We start from the raw sequence: 15,751 nt of genomic DNA, 5'->3' as shown, positions 1-15,751 counted from the left end.
CCCATACAGCTTCCTATTGCTTCATGAAGCCAAAATAAGTTTAAAATAAGACAGTAAAGTTGTCTTACTGGCTGTAGATCTGTTAAAAGGCCCATGCTGCTTCCTATTGCTTCATGAAGCCAAATTAAGTTTAAAAGAAGACAGTAAAGTTGTCTTACTGGCTGTAGGTCTGTTAAAAGGCCCATACAGCTTCCTATTGCTTCATGAAGCCAGTTTTGTGTCGACACAACACTGGTTCATCCCTTGAGTTAGGAGCCTTTTTCTGCCTGAATGGTTCATAGGTCAGAGTTAAATGGGTGAACAAAGAAAAAACACATTCCTCTGAAAATGCTCAGGTACAAGGACCTTCAGAAAGCTTGGAGAACTGTTGATCATGAGCACTTTAAAAGATTAAAAGAAACTCTGACTGCTTGGATGCAAAATATAAAGAAATGAGCAGTGGCTTGGCTGCTTTTTTGCACACTACAACTTTAAAGATGAACTTAACTGAAAATCAACCCCCAAACATGCTCCTAGTTTCGGAAAGACACTTTGAAGCCGTCGTACGAGAAGTCGTCTGAAACTTTTTAAGACCCAAAGATGACTCAACAGTGACCCGGCCCCTTTCCTCATCGGATTTTTAATCCTCTTTCACAACCTTTGGATCATTCTCAGATGTGACATTTATAGTTTGAAAAGACAATATTAAACCATGAGGCAAAAACCTGACCTGACAAACGTGGCGTGAACATGGAAGGTAAGGTGAGGATTTTGCCAACTACATACTGTGGGGAGGTGATTGGTGATGACGTGTGGAACAGAAAACAAGTGCTAGAGTGAGACAAAAACATGACCGGAAACCTGAAAACATAACAAGGAAACTGAAAGCAAGATTAATCAAAACCTAAAACGTGACGCAACTATCTCCAAAAAGGCAAGCTGTAACATATGTTAATGTTTTCTTTGAGCTCAAACAGCTGTCTGGGAAAATGCTGCCGAACTTTCAGTGGGTGTGATGGTGGCCGTGGGAATGAAAAAGATGATCGGCCTGTTTATCTGTGGCTCTGTGATTCTGAAGTCTTCCATACAATGGAAAGCATCCTACCATGATGCAAATTCATAGGTCAACACTTCATTATGACGTTTGCTGCTGGTGTGTAAAATATTACCATGGAAATACTCATATGAGTCATATTTAAGGGTACAGACACACAACTTATCATCACTATGTGGTTCATATTTCCTACTACATATTAGCAGAGCTCACCAGGTATTCCTGGGGCTTCTTAGCCAATTGGATGTTGTAGTTAAGATTAAAATCAGGGTCCTGAAAGCTGAGAAGTCTGATGGAACTTGGAGGCATCGTGCCAGCTCCTTTGTGTGAAAGCCACATGCTTTCTCAGGTTGTTCACCTGCATCTTTTTTCTTATTTTTGTGGTAGCTTAATTTACCACAAACTAGCTTACAGCATGGGCCTGAAGAGGAGTTTCCAACCATTATAACAGCTGTAAGATCAGATAAAAGGATGGGCTTATGAGCTGCAGAGGAAGGGTTATGGTTAGGAGGAGGGTCTCATTTAAATTTCACTTCACTGCGATGTGAACTCAGTCGGCAGGAAGTCAACATGGCTGCAGGTCTCTGCGTCACGCTGTGTGAGTACTGAGTCTGTCATATAGAGGCTGTCAGATAATCCTGTTGTAATGAATTAAACAGTGTTTTCTTTGCTTCTGTTAGACTTTCTGTTCATGTTCTATTTTACTGATTTAATCAGAGGTGCACACAGATCATTTTTGCTGGACATTTGGTGACTTCAATCAGTTAAATTTGGAGGATATTAAGTGAATAATTAAGTCTGCATCAGAAAAACATTTCATTCAACTCATGAGACAAACAGGATTCAACAGAGAAAGATGTGTTTAGGATATCAGGACATCTAGTTCAGGATCTTTCAGTAAAAACTCTCACATATCAATGTTGTATAACCTAATAACTCTGTTCTGTAACCTTTTGTATGAAAATGTTTTGAAGCTAGTGGTTAACTTGTCCACTTTTCAAGTCGATGATTTTACTAATTCCAATGAGTTTATCTCTTCCCAAGGACAGATATGTCCAACCATCCATAAGCTTTAGTCATTTTTACTCCATTTAAGGTAATTAACTGCTCCCCATCTACGATAATTACCTTCTTTTGTCTCCCCAGGGCTGAGCATCTTGTTGCCGCTTGCTGCAGATTTACATGACAGTGATGATGGTCAGAAAGATGGTGAGTAGATTTTTACCTTTAAGCAGCTTCCCTTCAAAACAAAGTCTTGTTTTGTTGGATAAACACCTTTTAGTGGTGTAATATATGCTAACAAGGTCATTTTGGGATTTATTCTGTGGTTTAAGACAAAGGAGCAGTGGGTTGTTTTCAAATTTAACTTATTGAATATCAGGACATAATAGACTTTTGATATACTCGTTGTCCACGCTTACTTACAGCCGAGGGCTGCTGATCAATGCACTGATTAACTGATCATTAGCACCTCCATAAAAGCAGTTTGCTGCTCTGCGGCATTCAGGTGTGTGTTAACACGATGCCAATGAGGAAAGACATCAGCAATGATCTTAGAGAAGCAGCTGCTGCTGCCCATCAGTCTGGGAAGGGTTATAAGGCCGTTTCCAAACTATCTGGAGTCCATCATTCTACAGAGAGAAAGATTATTCACAAGTGGAAAACATTCAGGACAGCTGTCAATCTTCCCAGGAGTGGACGTCCCAGCAAGTTCACCCCAAGGTGAAAAAGCCCAGAGCTACATCTCAGACTCTACAGGCCTCAGTTAGCATGTTAAAGGTTAAAGGTCACCCCAAGGTGAAAAAGCCCAGAGCTACATCTCAGACTCTACAGGAGACACACGTTGCTGTTTTTAGCTTATTTAAGACCAGATAATGAAACCTTAGACTTTAAATAATTAGTATTTTCTTTTTCATGTGACCGTGTGAGTAACGTTCCTTGCATTTGTTTTTTGACTGTGTTGTGCAGCTGGTTCTGTGATCTTGGAGAGTCCAGTTGATCCTGTGGTTGAGGGAGAAGCTGTGACTCTGCTCTGCAAAAACAATCTGATTTCCACCAACCTCACAGCTGATTTCTACAAGGATAACGAACTCATCGGGAGCAGCAACACAGGAGCTATGATCATCTATAATGTCTCCAAGTCTGATGCAGGCCAGTACAAGTGTAGAGTCTCTGGAGCTGGAGAATCACCTGAAAACTGGCTCTTTGTCAAAGGTGGATGTATTCAAATATTAATTTATCACCTCACTTGAAGATTTGGAGAATAACTTGATGGCATTTATTCTATAAATATTGTTATCTTATTTACAGGATGGTCTGAAAGTTAGTCAGAATATACTCCCCCCACTACGACATCACAGAGCAGTGTGAAATAAAAAAAAAAGTGAAACTCTGAAAAATGTTTATTGAATATGTTTTGTCAGCTGGTGTGATCTTGGAGTGTCCTGCTCACCCTGTGAAAGGGGGAGACTCCGTGACTCTTCGCTGCAGGAAGCATAACGATCCCACAACCCGCATAGCAGATTTCTACAGACACGGCGTCCATATCAACACCGGCTACAACGGAGAGATGATCATTCACAGTGCTTCCAAGTCAGATGAAGGACCCTATAAGTGTAGCATCTCTGGATTCGGAGAGTCAGCAGAGAGCTGGCTGGCTGTCCAAGGTGAGACATGAAAGTTGTGGTAGGATGAATTTTACGTTATTAATCTTAAGTTTTTAATCTGTCAGGGTCTCAATCCCAACTTGTTTCATGAGAACGCTTAATCATAACCTTTTTGTTTCCCAATGTATCACACTTTTTAATGTCAGAGTCACTGTTCAAAGCGATGCCTTTTAAGCTGTCATGGGCTCTATCTTCAGCCTGTTCGACCGTAATCCTTCTTTAGCATGTAGTAGTAAAAGGGAGTCGTAAAAAACACGGTTCTCTGCCTTTTGTCCTGTGTGGACCCAACACTGGTTCGTCCCATTTTCATGCTTGAATGATTCATTGGTCAGTGTTAAATGTCTAACACAGTCCTTTGAAAATGGTCTGGTGCAAGGACAAAAAGCAGTGAACATTCAAAGATAAACAGGAAGTCTGGAGAACTATTGCTCAAGGCCACTTTATAAAATTACAAAAAAGTCTGGCTGCTTGGAAACAAAATGTAATCAAGAGTCTTGTAGAAGTATTTTGAGTCAAATTATTTTATTTCTATCACAGAAAATGGGAATTTCGTGCCTGAGAAGAGTCCAGAGAATTCTGTGGCCTTTGGCGGGAGTCATCTCTACATCCTGTTATCGTTTTTTTTTATTGTGGTGTTTTTGGCTGTGCTTCTGCTGGTGGGAGGACTCCACTTCAGGAAAAAGAGAGGTACTTTTTTTACTAAAGAAAAATATGTGACTTTCTCTTCTTGCCCTATTAAAGCCACACAACAAAGACCAGGCTGGACAATCAAATATAGCAGCTAAAACACTGCTTGTTACCATAAAGCTGAACCTATTCCTTTAGTCCAGAACTTTAACCTCTAACCAGTCAGTCTTTCACTGCAACGTTTCTCTCCACAGCAATGGAGTCAACAGCATCAGAGGCCAAATCAGGTAATTAAAAAAACATGTTGCACCAACATTGTTTTTACAGATTTGCCCACTCTGGCCTGCATCTGTGTTTATATTTATGCATTTAGTAGATGCTTTTATCCAAAGCGACTTACAGGTAGGCAGACAGGGTAAGGGGGCATTGCCTAAGGACCCCTAGTGGAGGTAGTAGTACCTTTCATGCAGGGGATTTGAACCCCAGTCACCCACATGAAAGGTGGCACTCTTACCACTACACTATCCAGTCCCACACTAAAACTCGAGAACCCTGTAAAGGAAAACTTTCAGATCCTGATGATTGTAATAATGTTTGCGACATACTGTGTGAATATTTTCCATCTGATATTAACATTTAGTTGACGAGGACTGCCAGAGTGAGGCAGGATCAGAGGCATACCTGTAACTACCCCTTTCATCGAGGCAGGGAAAAGGAAAATGACAGAGGCGGAAATAGATAAAATGTTGGTGCATACTTGAAATTAAAGTGTTACTGCAACCAAAGCCAGTTGTACTATGTATAACTGGATAAGAATCGATAAGAGAACCGATAAGGACACAAATCAATAAGCGATAATGGAATTGCTAAATTCTTATCAATTGCCATCTCTCGTCAAATGTGAGGCCATCTGTCCGACAGCTAAAGATGACGTCCCACAGGAAACCATTACTGCTGCTGAAGCTGTTGGATCACGGGACGGACTTTTTGACACATTCCTCTTGTGTTTTGGATTAGTTTTGTGTTCAGTAGATAATTAACATGTAAGACGTCATGTGTTGCTGTTCATCTGAGGTTGTCTGGATACACAAAACCTTAGACTCGAACCGTGTGCTTTTTCACGGTTCTATATAAACCATTCATTTTCTACCTTGTAGAATCTAACTTGGTTTCATATTCTGTCACATTCTGTATCACAGGCTCGAGGGCTGGGGTTCATGTCGATTCGAGCGGTATGACTTATGCTGTTGTCTCAAAACATACGAGGAAAACAGGTACATTACTTATTGCTCGTGTCTATTTATTATCTCTGCATAAGTGTTGACCAAAAGTTTATTTTTTTAGAACCACTGCTCACACAGTGCCTATTTCTATCTATGTGATTAGTAAAAGCTACATATAGATGTCTGACTTGAGCTGCTGTTGAGACACAAACCACATGAAGAGAAGCAGCCGTTATCACCCTTCACAGCTGCACCTCTGGTGATGTGACCTTTAAAGTAGCCTAAAAACACTCTGATGCAGCAATGTTTCCACTTACATTTTTAAACCCACTCAGCTGAGCGTCAGAAATGTTGTTGTCAACTATGATTTTAAGCTAAAAGGTAACAAAAGGTAGAGCTAAAAGGTTACAAGGGATGAAAGCAGGCAACAGACAAGTTAAAACAAAGCAAAGCCGACTTATGCACATCAAATCTGACACATCTGAGCCACTCATTTGTAAGTCGCTTTGGATGAAAGCGTCTGCTAAATGCATAAACATAACACTCTATTTTTATTTTTCTCAAGCAGATCGAGGAGCATCCAGATGTCCATCAAGAGAAATCTCCACACCAGGAGGAGATAATAGTCTCTATTCCACAGTGACATGGACAGATAAGACGGGTAAGAACATTTTCAGAGATACTGCTGAAAGTTTGGAAGTATTAGGATCCTGTGCCACACTAAAGTTTGGTGAGCAGTAAACTTTCTCCACACACACAACTCTCAGGCCTGAGAGCTTGACTAACCATCTAAGCACCTGTAATTCCAAAAGACTGATGTGTTCAGAATCATTACGTTCAGACAACAGATCAAAATCAATACTATTTCGATGGCTGTAGTTCTTCTTTTTTTGCTAAAAAGCAGTCTAATGTGTTCCTAATGACCTCTGATGTCTTTCACATCACTTGACAACAATTCAAATCCAGCTGATAGTAAGTAAAAAAGCATCCGTCCATCCATTGGCTCGTGAGTATTCCCACAATGACCCGACGCCTCTCCCACATGGGCAACTCCCGAGCATGAGAGAGTCCAGCCCTTCTCCTGAAGTTTAGCTCCAGATTTCACGCTGTGTGTGGACGTGAGCCCAACTACATCTAGTTGGTACCACTCCACCTCACAGACCAGCTCATGCTTTCTCCCCACCAGCAGAGTGACCGGTATGTCCAGGCCCAGCTCACAAAGCAGCCAACCTCTACTTTCCCCCCCATGAGTGGTGGGCCTGTGTGGATGTGGTTTGCTGTTTCCTCTTTTGGAGCCAGCAGACGCTTACCGCTGAAATAAAGGACAAATGTTCATATTTTTCACATCACTGTCTTAAAACAACATACTTATTGATCACTTTTGTGCTTTCCATTGCTGCAGCTGGCTGAACCGGGCAGAAAAGGTCCTGCAGGTACAACTGATGAAGTCAAGCTGCAGTTTCTGTGTAACATGACCATTTATCTGTTCTTACACATTTATTTTGATTAGGTCTCATTCAGAAAATTACTTTTAAGATATTTCATGTGTTGCATTGTCTGTGTGGAAAATAACAGGTTTTATATTAGTCTAAAGTAGTTATTAAGTGTATTTTTAGGCCTGTAAGTGAGTGTGTCACACACTGTGAGCACTGCACATCGTGAGGGGAAGTTTCTCATAGATGAATACAGGGCGGATATTTCTGCTGTCAGACCGCGCCGTCTCTCCATATGCGTATAGCCACATATTCTCCTTCTTATCTGAGAGCTTAAGCTTGACTGAATGTCTGCAGAATAACCACACTGAGCCCACAGCTCTGTGAAAAGACGTTGTGGGTTTGTGTTCGCATTGGCCGTTTATTCACACGTGACTAAGTTCACGTACTTTGGTTTCTGAGCCAATGAACTGTTGACCTGTTGAATATACTGCGTAGAAGAGCCACAGCCCGTCAGAACAAAGCTGCATTACGCCAGAAATAAACCAGCACAGACGTCTCATTGGTGAACATCTTCAGACAGAAACAAAGTGTGAACAATAGCTCTTTCTGTAGGAATAAAGAAGTTAAATGTGAGATGTTGTTTCAGCTTCTTGTGAATAAAATTGTGTTCATAATAATTTGGCCTTTCATTTTCTTCCATTTCTACAAATCCTTCATGAGATTTGTTGGTGTTTTTACTGTGTTTCAAACAGTTTAAAAGCAGAACAACACATGATTAAAACTAACTGAAGCACACTGGAAGTGTGCCCTGTGATTGAACTTTTGTTCTGATGAAAGGAAAACACCAGTGGGCTCCTACAGGAAGTGTAGTTTGACAGGAAGCAGCTGGTAGTTATGGGCTTCGGCTGCTCCTGACAAGCCGCCAAAGGTCTGGGTGATAAACTGTTGCTATCACACAGAAAGGATCACCAGCCCTTCCACAATGGGAGTCTTCTTTGGCATAACATTACGGAGCCCCCCAGGGGACACGTGGGGGGAAAAAATGATAAAATGAAATTAAAAATAACTGCGAAATACCACTAAACTTTCTCGAGATCTTTCTCGCAAAGTCTCGCGAGATCATATGAGGTCTTGGGAGTTCGTATTTAGGATTGGAGCATTGGAGCCTTTTTATATACAGTCTTATATACATTATACATACATACTGGTTAGAGCAAGGAAGTAATGAGTGCAAGCATTAGCCTTTGACACTATTACATTATATGATATAACCTATACATAATACATTACATTACAGTGAATTATTATATGATATTAGCCTATTGCTATGCCTACCTTGTCTCTCTTTGTTCGACTTATGTCCTCTTTTAGGGCCTCTCTTGAGTTCCAGAACCTCTCCAAGTCGTCCACCTTTGCTCCTCTTCTTTCCTCAACGAAACACCGGTCGGGTCCAAAATACTTTGTTTACGGGATCTTTTTTCGTTTTTTCCCCATCATTTTTCCCCCATGTCCCCTAGGGGGCTCCGTACCAAGAACTGTATGCATTACTCTGCTGGCTTAACTCTAAACTTATATGTAAGATAAGTTTTTAATTTGCTGATTTTCTTTCCAATCAGTCAATCAAAATTTGTCCAAAATGTGCAGTTTCATAAATAATGTTGGTGGCTCTTTCACAGACGACGATTAAGTCACGTCTCAACTAATTCGGGCCATTTGATTCAACACAAGCTTGTTATGATCTGAAAGAGACGTCTGAAGAGGTGCTTTTGAGCCACATGACAGCTGCTGTGACATGTCACCTCTGGTTGGTTGACATAAAAACACAACGACGCACAGGAATGGCTGAGGTTAGGAGGAGGGCCTGCTCTTTACTTTGCTTCTGTGGTCATGTGGGGTAACGTTCACACAGTCAGCGAACAACATGAACGCTGCTGCTCTCGTCTTCAGATGGTGTGAGTAGAGTCTGTCTTATTCCTGATAATTCTGCAGTGACTAAACCAGTTTAATCCAGCTTGTGTGACAAAGACCTTCCACCAGAGAAAGATTAGTTGTACTATATGTATGTTTAAGATATGAGCACAGGTAGAAAACTCTTATTACAAGCTGTATCTACTCAAGAGTTTGCATCTCTTGGAGGCTTCATGTAAAATGACGTTAATACCTTTTTGAATCAGTGCATTGATTAACTGTTACTCAGATGTCTACACTGACACATCAGCATGTGAAGTGACGTCCTTTTTGTGTCTCCAGTGATGATTACGTTGCTGCTGCTTGTTGCAGAAGAACATGGGAAGGAAGCTGGTAAGTCAGAGTTAGTTTGTGCAAACTTGGTTACAGATTTTCCTCAAAATGAAAAACCCCTTTAGTATTGTGCACTTTAATGGTTAATTTGTGATTTATTCAGTTGTTTGGACCCTTTCTCGTGTCATATAAAAGCAAATTGATGGTGGCTTTTTTGTCCAGTGTGTAATAGGCTGAAATCAGGTATCTGGCATTTGTTTTGTGACTGTGTTGTACAGATGATTCTGTGATCTTGGAGAGTCCAGTCCTTCCTGTGATGGTGGGAGAATCTGTGACTCTGCTCTGCAAAAACAAGCTGATTTCCACCAACCTCACAGCTGATTTCTACAAGGATAATGTCCTCATCGGGAGCAGCAACACAGGAGCTATGATCATCAATAATGTCTCCCAGTCTGATGCAGGTCGCTACAAGTGTAGAGTCTCTGGAGCTGGAGAATCACCTGGAAACTGGCTCTTTGTCAAAGGTGGGTTCATCTACAAACTCTCAGAGCTTGATGGAGAAAAGTGCTACTGTAATGATGAACACAGAGATCACAGAGTCACTCTGACTTCCTGTAGTCAGGGGAACATGACACAGTTATGAATATCACTGATTAAACAGTAACATATGAGCAAAACGTCCCTAAATGCTTATTGTCCATCATACATATACAGATAGATAGAGTGTCCCAGTGTTTACAAAGAAGCTGATGTCATTTATTCATTCATCAGTCACATTTTATTCTCACCACTACGACAAAGCTGATCAGTGTCAAATGGAAATAAAAAGCAAACCTGACTGCACGACTGTCACAAAATACATTTACCGCATATGTTTTGTCAGCTGGTGTGATCTTGGAGTGTCCTGCTCACCCTGTGAAAGGGGGAGACTCCGTGACTCTTCGCTGCAGGAAGCATAACGATCCCACAACCCGCATAGCAGATTTCTACAGACATGGCGTCCATATCAACACCGGCTACAACGGAGAGATGATCATTCACAGCGCCTCCAAGTCGGATGAAGGACCCTATAAGTGTAGCATCTCTGGATTCGGAGAGTCAGCAGAGAGCTGGCTGGCTGTAAAAGGTGAGCTGTCAGGGCTTGGTTAGCTCATGGGCACCCGGAGGCAGCTGACACGTATCAGCAGGCCAAGCAGAATATGACTGAGGCAGGTGCAGAAGCAAAAACTTGGGTGTGGGAGGGGCTTGGTGAGGCTATGGAAAATCACTTGGGGTCTGCCTCAAAGAATGCGTTCACACTGCAGGCAAAAGTGACCCAAATGAGACGTTTTTTCCCGTTTATGGCCCATATCTGATTTTTTTATGACTGTCTGAATGGCACAAATCCATTTTTTTCCAACCAGACCCCGGCCACTTTCATATGTGGTCGTAAATCGGATACATATCTGAAGTTTTTCAAAGTGACCTCAGTCTGAACGGTCATGTCATCTCAGACAGACGTTACAGTTCTGCGTCAGAGGCGGCGGGACGCGGCCAGATCCCATGTAAACAATGGATGCAACCAGCATGGCTGACACCCTTGATGGAGCTCATCGGTGGAGACAAAGTGAGGTTTTGGACTCAATTAGATTCCTTATAATTTTGTCGGCTGTGATTGCACAAAACTTCAAAATTGATACACACGCTGACATGTGCAGCACAAGTATTAACGCAGCCTGTGATGTCACGTCTGTTCACACTGGAGTCTGATGGTGGTCGCCTTTCATTGATGATGTGCAGTGTGAACGCAGCCAAAGAGCCTCAGGTGGGGAAGTGGTGCTGACCTGACCTGGCATGAAAGCATACTCAGATTCTTCTCAAATGGACTACTTTCCACAGACGAATCAGAGGGAGGGTTTTTCTTTTAGGTGGGAGGTAAAGAAAAATGAAAAATGAAACGTTTTCTTCTTTTTGTATTGTTTTGTGACTGTGTGGTGCAGACGATTCTGTGATCTTGGAGAGTCCAGTCCTTCCTGTGATGGTGGGAGAATCTGTGACTCTGCACTGCAGAAGCCATCAGACGACTTCATCTAACCTCAGTGTGGATTTCTACAAGAATAATGTCCTCATCAGGAGCAGCAACACAGGAGCTATGGTCATCAATAATGTCTCCCAGTCTGATGCAGGTCGCTACAAGTGTAGAGTCTCTGGAGCTGGAGAATCACCTGAAAACTGGCTCCTTGTCAAAGGTGAGTCAAGAGAAAAAGTGTGAGAGGACTTCAAGTATTTTTGGAAGGTGTATAGCTTTAAGGAAAAGAAACAACTCTCACAGGGGAAGTTTGAATATGACAAACACAGTGACTTTAAATGACTTCAGTGCCCCCCCTGAAGAGGAGGTAGTTGGGAAGAGGGAGTTCTGAGAATGTCTGCCTAATTTCTCAGAAAGCATCAGAATCAGATGGATGGATGGATGGATGGATGGATGGATGGATGGATGGATGGATGGATGGATGGATGGATGATAGATGATGGATGAATGATGGATGGATGGATGGATGGATGGATGGATGATGAATGGATGGATGGATGGATGGATGGATGGATGGATGGATGGATGGATGGATGGATGGATGGATGGATGATGAATGGATGGATGGATGGATGGATGGATGGATGGATGATGGATGGATGGATGGATGGATGATGAATGGATGGATGGATGGATGGATGGATGGATGGATGGATGGATGGATGATGGATGATAGATGATGGATGAATGATGGATGGATGGATGGATGGATGGATGATGAATGGATGGATGGATGGATGGATGGATGGATGGATGGATGGATGATGGATGGATGGATGGATGGATGGATGGATGATGGATGGATAGATGATGGATGGATGGATGGATGGATGGATGGATGGATGGATGATAGATGATGGATGAATGATGGATGGATGGATGGATGGATGGATGGATGGATGGATGGATGGATGGATGATGGATGGATGGATGGATGGATGGATGATGAATGGATGGATGGATGGATGGATGGATGGATGGATGGATGATGGATGGATGGATGATGGATGATAGATGATGGATGAATGATGGATGGAGGGATGGATGGATGATGGATGGATGGATGGATGGATGATGAATGGATGGATGGATGGATGGATGGATGATGGATGGATGGATGGATGGATGGATGGATGGATGGATGATGGATGGATAGATGATGGATGGATAGATGGATGGATGGATGGATGGATGATAGATGATGGATGAATGATGGATGGATGGATGGATGGATGGATGGATGGATGGATGGATGGATGGATGATGGATGGATGGATGGATGATGGATGGATGGATGATGGATGGATGTTGGATGGATGGATGGATCGATGGATGGATGGATGGATGGATGGATGATGGATGGATGGATGGATGATGGATGGATGATGGATGATGAATGGATAGATGGATGGATGGATAGATGGATGGATGGATGGATGGATGATGAATGGATGGATGGATGGATGGATGGATGGATGGATGGATGGATGGATGGATGGACGGATGGATGGATGGATGGATGGATGGATGATGAATGGATGGATGGATGATAGATGATGGATGAATGATGGATGGATGGATGGATGGATGGATGGATGGATGGATGATGGATGGATGGATGGATGGATGATGAATGGATGGATGGATGATGGATGATGGATGGATGGATGGATGGGTGGATGGATAGATGGATGATGGATGGATGGATGGATGGATGGATGGATAGATGATGGATGGATAGATGGATGGATGGATGGATGATGGATGGATGGATGGATGGATGGAGGGATGGATGGATGATGGATGGATAGATGATGGATGGATAGATGGATGGATGGATGGATGATAGATGATGGATGAATGATGGATGGATGGATGGATGGATGGATGATGAATGGATGGATGGATGGATGGATGGATGATGAATGGATGGATGGATGGATGGATGGCTGGATGGATGATGGATGGATGGATGGATGGATGATGAATGGATGGATGGATGGATGGATGGATGGATGATGAATGGATGGATGGATGGATGGATGGATGATGGATGGGTGGATGGATGGATGATGGATGGATAGATGATGGATGGATAGATGGATGGATGGATGGATGGATGATGGATGGATGGATGGATGGATGATGGATGGATAGATGATGGATGGATGGATGGATGGATGGATGGATGGATGGATGGATGGATGGATGGATGATGGATGGATGGATGGATGGATGATGGATGGATGTTGGATGGATGGATGGATCGATGGATGGATGGATGGATGATGGATGGATGATGAATGGATGGATGATGGATGGATGATGGATGATGAATGGATAGATGGATGGATAGATGGATGGATGGATGGATGGATGGATGGATGATGAATGGATGGATGGATGGATGGATGGATGATGAATGGATGGATGGATGGATGGATGGATGGATGGATGGATGGATGGATGGATGGTGAATGGATGGATGGATGATAGATGATGGATGAATGATGGATGGATGAATGGATGGATGGATGATGGATGGATGGATGGATGGATGGATGATGAATGGATGGATGGATGGATGATGGATGGATGTTGGATGGATGGATGGATGGATGGATGGATGGATGGATGGATGGATGGATGATGGATGGATGATGGATGGATGGATGATGGATGGATAGATGGATGCATGGATGGATGATGGATGATGGATGGATGATGGATGATGGATGATGGATGATGGATGATGGATGGATGATGGATGGATGGATGATGGATGGATGATGGATGGATGGATGGATGGATGGATGGATGGATGGATGGATGGATGATGGATGGATGATGGATGATGGATGATGGATGATGGATGATGGATGATGGATGGATGATGGATGGATGGATGATGGATGGATGATGGATGGATGGATGGATGGATGGATGGATGGATGGATGATGGATGGATGGATGATGGATGGATGGATGGATGATGGATGATGGATGGATGGATGGATGGATGATGGATGGATGGATGATGGATGGATGGATGATGGATGGATGGATGGATGATGGTTGGATGGTTGGATGATGGATGGATGGATGGACAGAAGTCAGATTTTCTTGATGTGGTTTTTAAAGCAATGCTCCGTTCAGGGCTGGTTTACATGACTTTAGAACAGAGAAGGAGGCTAAAGTGTATAAATTGAGCTTTTTATCAGTACATTTTGTTTTGGAATCCTGAACCTCAAAGTTCCCGAATCTTCAAATTCCCAAATGTGTTTGTATCACATAATTTTATTTTTTGTAGACTTTTTATCTCCACTCAAAAGTCAATAAAACATATTTTCTCTCATCTTTTACAGAGTATCCAAAAGAATTGATCCCCCTTTGTTCTGATCAGATTCTCCTTTACTTCATCTTCAAGGCTCCTGCCACCATTTTATGTTCAGCTCTGATGTTTTATGTGTTAAGAAAATGGGAATTTGGGAAGTAAAGAGGTAAACAGCAACTAGCCATTTACACAGGTCCAACATTTTTGATTTGCTTTGTATCAGAAGTGATTCCACAGTAGATAGATAGTTGTGCTCTATGTTCATTTACTGCTTTTGTGGGGTTTTCATGGCGTTTTTTAGGCCTTATCAGCATAACAACAAATTCATGTGTACGCTTTTCATGACAGTGGTGTTATATCCCAACTGTAGGCGGAGCCAAAGGGCAAAAGAAATGACTTTTTGAAGCAGCATTTTGACTAAAGCATTTTCAAATGTTCTTCATGATGTCTTTTTGTGGGTTATGTGCCTAATAAAGTACGAAGCACTGTGCTGTGAGGTTGTTTTTTTAATGACTGAAGCATCTTTAAAAAAGTCACATAGACACGTTTCCCCTCAGCAGCAGCAGCCTTGTTCTGAGGTCATCTCAGAGCATCAACCTTTATTTTAAACAGAGTGTGGGTAATGATAATCTGAAACTTCAGCCATCTGCAGTGTGTGTCCACATGTCTCAAGACACGTTTTAAAAAAAAACCTGAGGTCACACGTCGCTGTTTAGTTATAGATGTCAGTAATTCTTCATTATGGGACATTAAAATGTGGCGCTTCATTACATTTGAATGTTTTACAGTTTGGGAAGCACTGATGGTGACTATCTGCAAAATAATGCTCGTTTGTCCCCTTGAAGACATACTTAAACACATTTAGAGTTGGTCAGACCTTCATCACACTGTCATTGAATCAATGTTCACTCTCTCACAGTTCTCCTGAAGTCGATGATTATTTCCTTTGTTTTTGTGGTATTTAGCCACAGTTTGTCTTCTGAGCATCACTCTGTCTATTTCAGGACCTTGTTCCTGTCGTTCTTTCCATCCCCTCCTGAAATCAGTCCCATCACCGTGGTATCACCAGCAAACCTAAGGTAAGTGGAGGTGCAGAGTAGGTAGAGCAGGAGGAGAGGCGACG

General features: G+C 42.3%; 2 protein-coding genes and 1 long non-coding RNA gene across 3 annotated transcripts; all 3 read left to right on the top strand.

The window, feature by feature from the left end:
- Positions 1 to 1,602: 1,602 nt before the first annotated feature.
- LOC140282337 (high affinity immunoglobulin epsilon receptor subunit alpha-like) lies at positions 1,603 to 5,013 on the top strand. The gene is made up of 7 exons (XM_072376916.1): positions 1,603 to 1,631; positions 2,180 to 2,242; positions 3,002 to 3,247; positions 3,457 to 3,699; positions 4,237 to 4,386; positions 4,581 to 4,613; positions 4,967 to 5,013. Exons 1-7 carry the CDS (start codon positions 1,604 to 1,606, stop codon positions 5,011 to 5,013), a joined length of 810 nt encoding a protein of 269 aa, XP_072233017.1. The 5' UTR covers position 1,603.
- Positions 5,014 to 5,539: 526 nt separating this feature from the next.
- LOC140282247 (uncharacterized) lies at positions 5,540 to 7,573 on the top strand. The gene is made up of 3 exons (XR_011909834.1): positions 5,540 to 5,600; positions 6,118 to 6,210; positions 6,952 to 7,573. It is a non-coding gene; the product is annotated as an uncharacterized lncRNA (long non-coding RNA).
- Positions 7,574 to 8,872: 1,299 nt separating this feature from the next.
- Positions 8,873 to 15,032, top strand: LOC140282336 (low affinity immunoglobulin gamma Fc region receptor III-A-like). The gene is made up of 6 exons (XM_072376915.1): positions 8,873 to 8,879; positions 9,236 to 9,286; positions 9,505 to 9,750; positions 10,110 to 10,352; positions 11,206 to 11,454; positions 14,660 to 15,032. The coding sequence occupies exons 1-6, from the start codon at positions 8,873 to 8,875 to the stop codon at positions 14,788 to 14,790; spliced, it is 927 nt and encodes a 308-aa protein (XP_072233016.1). The 3' UTR covers positions 14,791 to 15,032.
- Positions 15,033 to 15,751: the final 719 nt, after the last annotated feature.

The sequence above is a fragment of the Leuresthes tenuis genome, unplaced genomic scaffold (assembly GCF_036924035.1).
Source record: "Leuresthes tenuis unplaced genomic scaffold, fLeuTen1.0.hap1 SCAF_22, whole genome shotgun sequence".
Taxonomy (NCBI): Eukaryota; Metazoa; Chordata; class Actinopteri; order Atheriniformes; family Atherinopsidae; genus Leuresthes; species Leuresthes tenuis.
This window is presented reverse-complemented; position numbering and strand designations above follow the sequence as displayed.

Excerpts from the sequence above, each read along its gene's own strand:
- LOC140282337 (XM_072376916.1), top strand. The coding sequence starts at position 1,604 with ATGGCTGCAGGTCTCTGCGTCACGCTGT. Across the intron at positions 3,700-4,236 it reads GAGCTGGCTGGCTGTCCAAG|AAAATGGGAATTTCGTGCCT; the intron begins GTGAGACATGAA and ends TTTCTATCACAG. Across the intron at positions 4,387-4,580 it reads CCACTTCAGGAAAAAGAGAG|CAATGGAGTCAACAGCATCA; the intron begins GTACTTTTTTTA and ends TTCTCTCCACAG.
- LOC140282336 (XM_072376915.1), top strand. Across the intron at positions 9,287-9,504 it reads AGAACATGGGAAGGAAGCTG|ATGATTCTGTGATCTTGGAG; the intron begins GTAAGTCAGAGT and ends TGTGTTGTACAG. Across the intron at positions 11,455-14,659 it reads AAACTGGCTCCTTGTCAAAG|AGTATCCAAAAGAATTGATC; the intron begins GTGAGTCAAGAG and ends CATCTTTTACAG.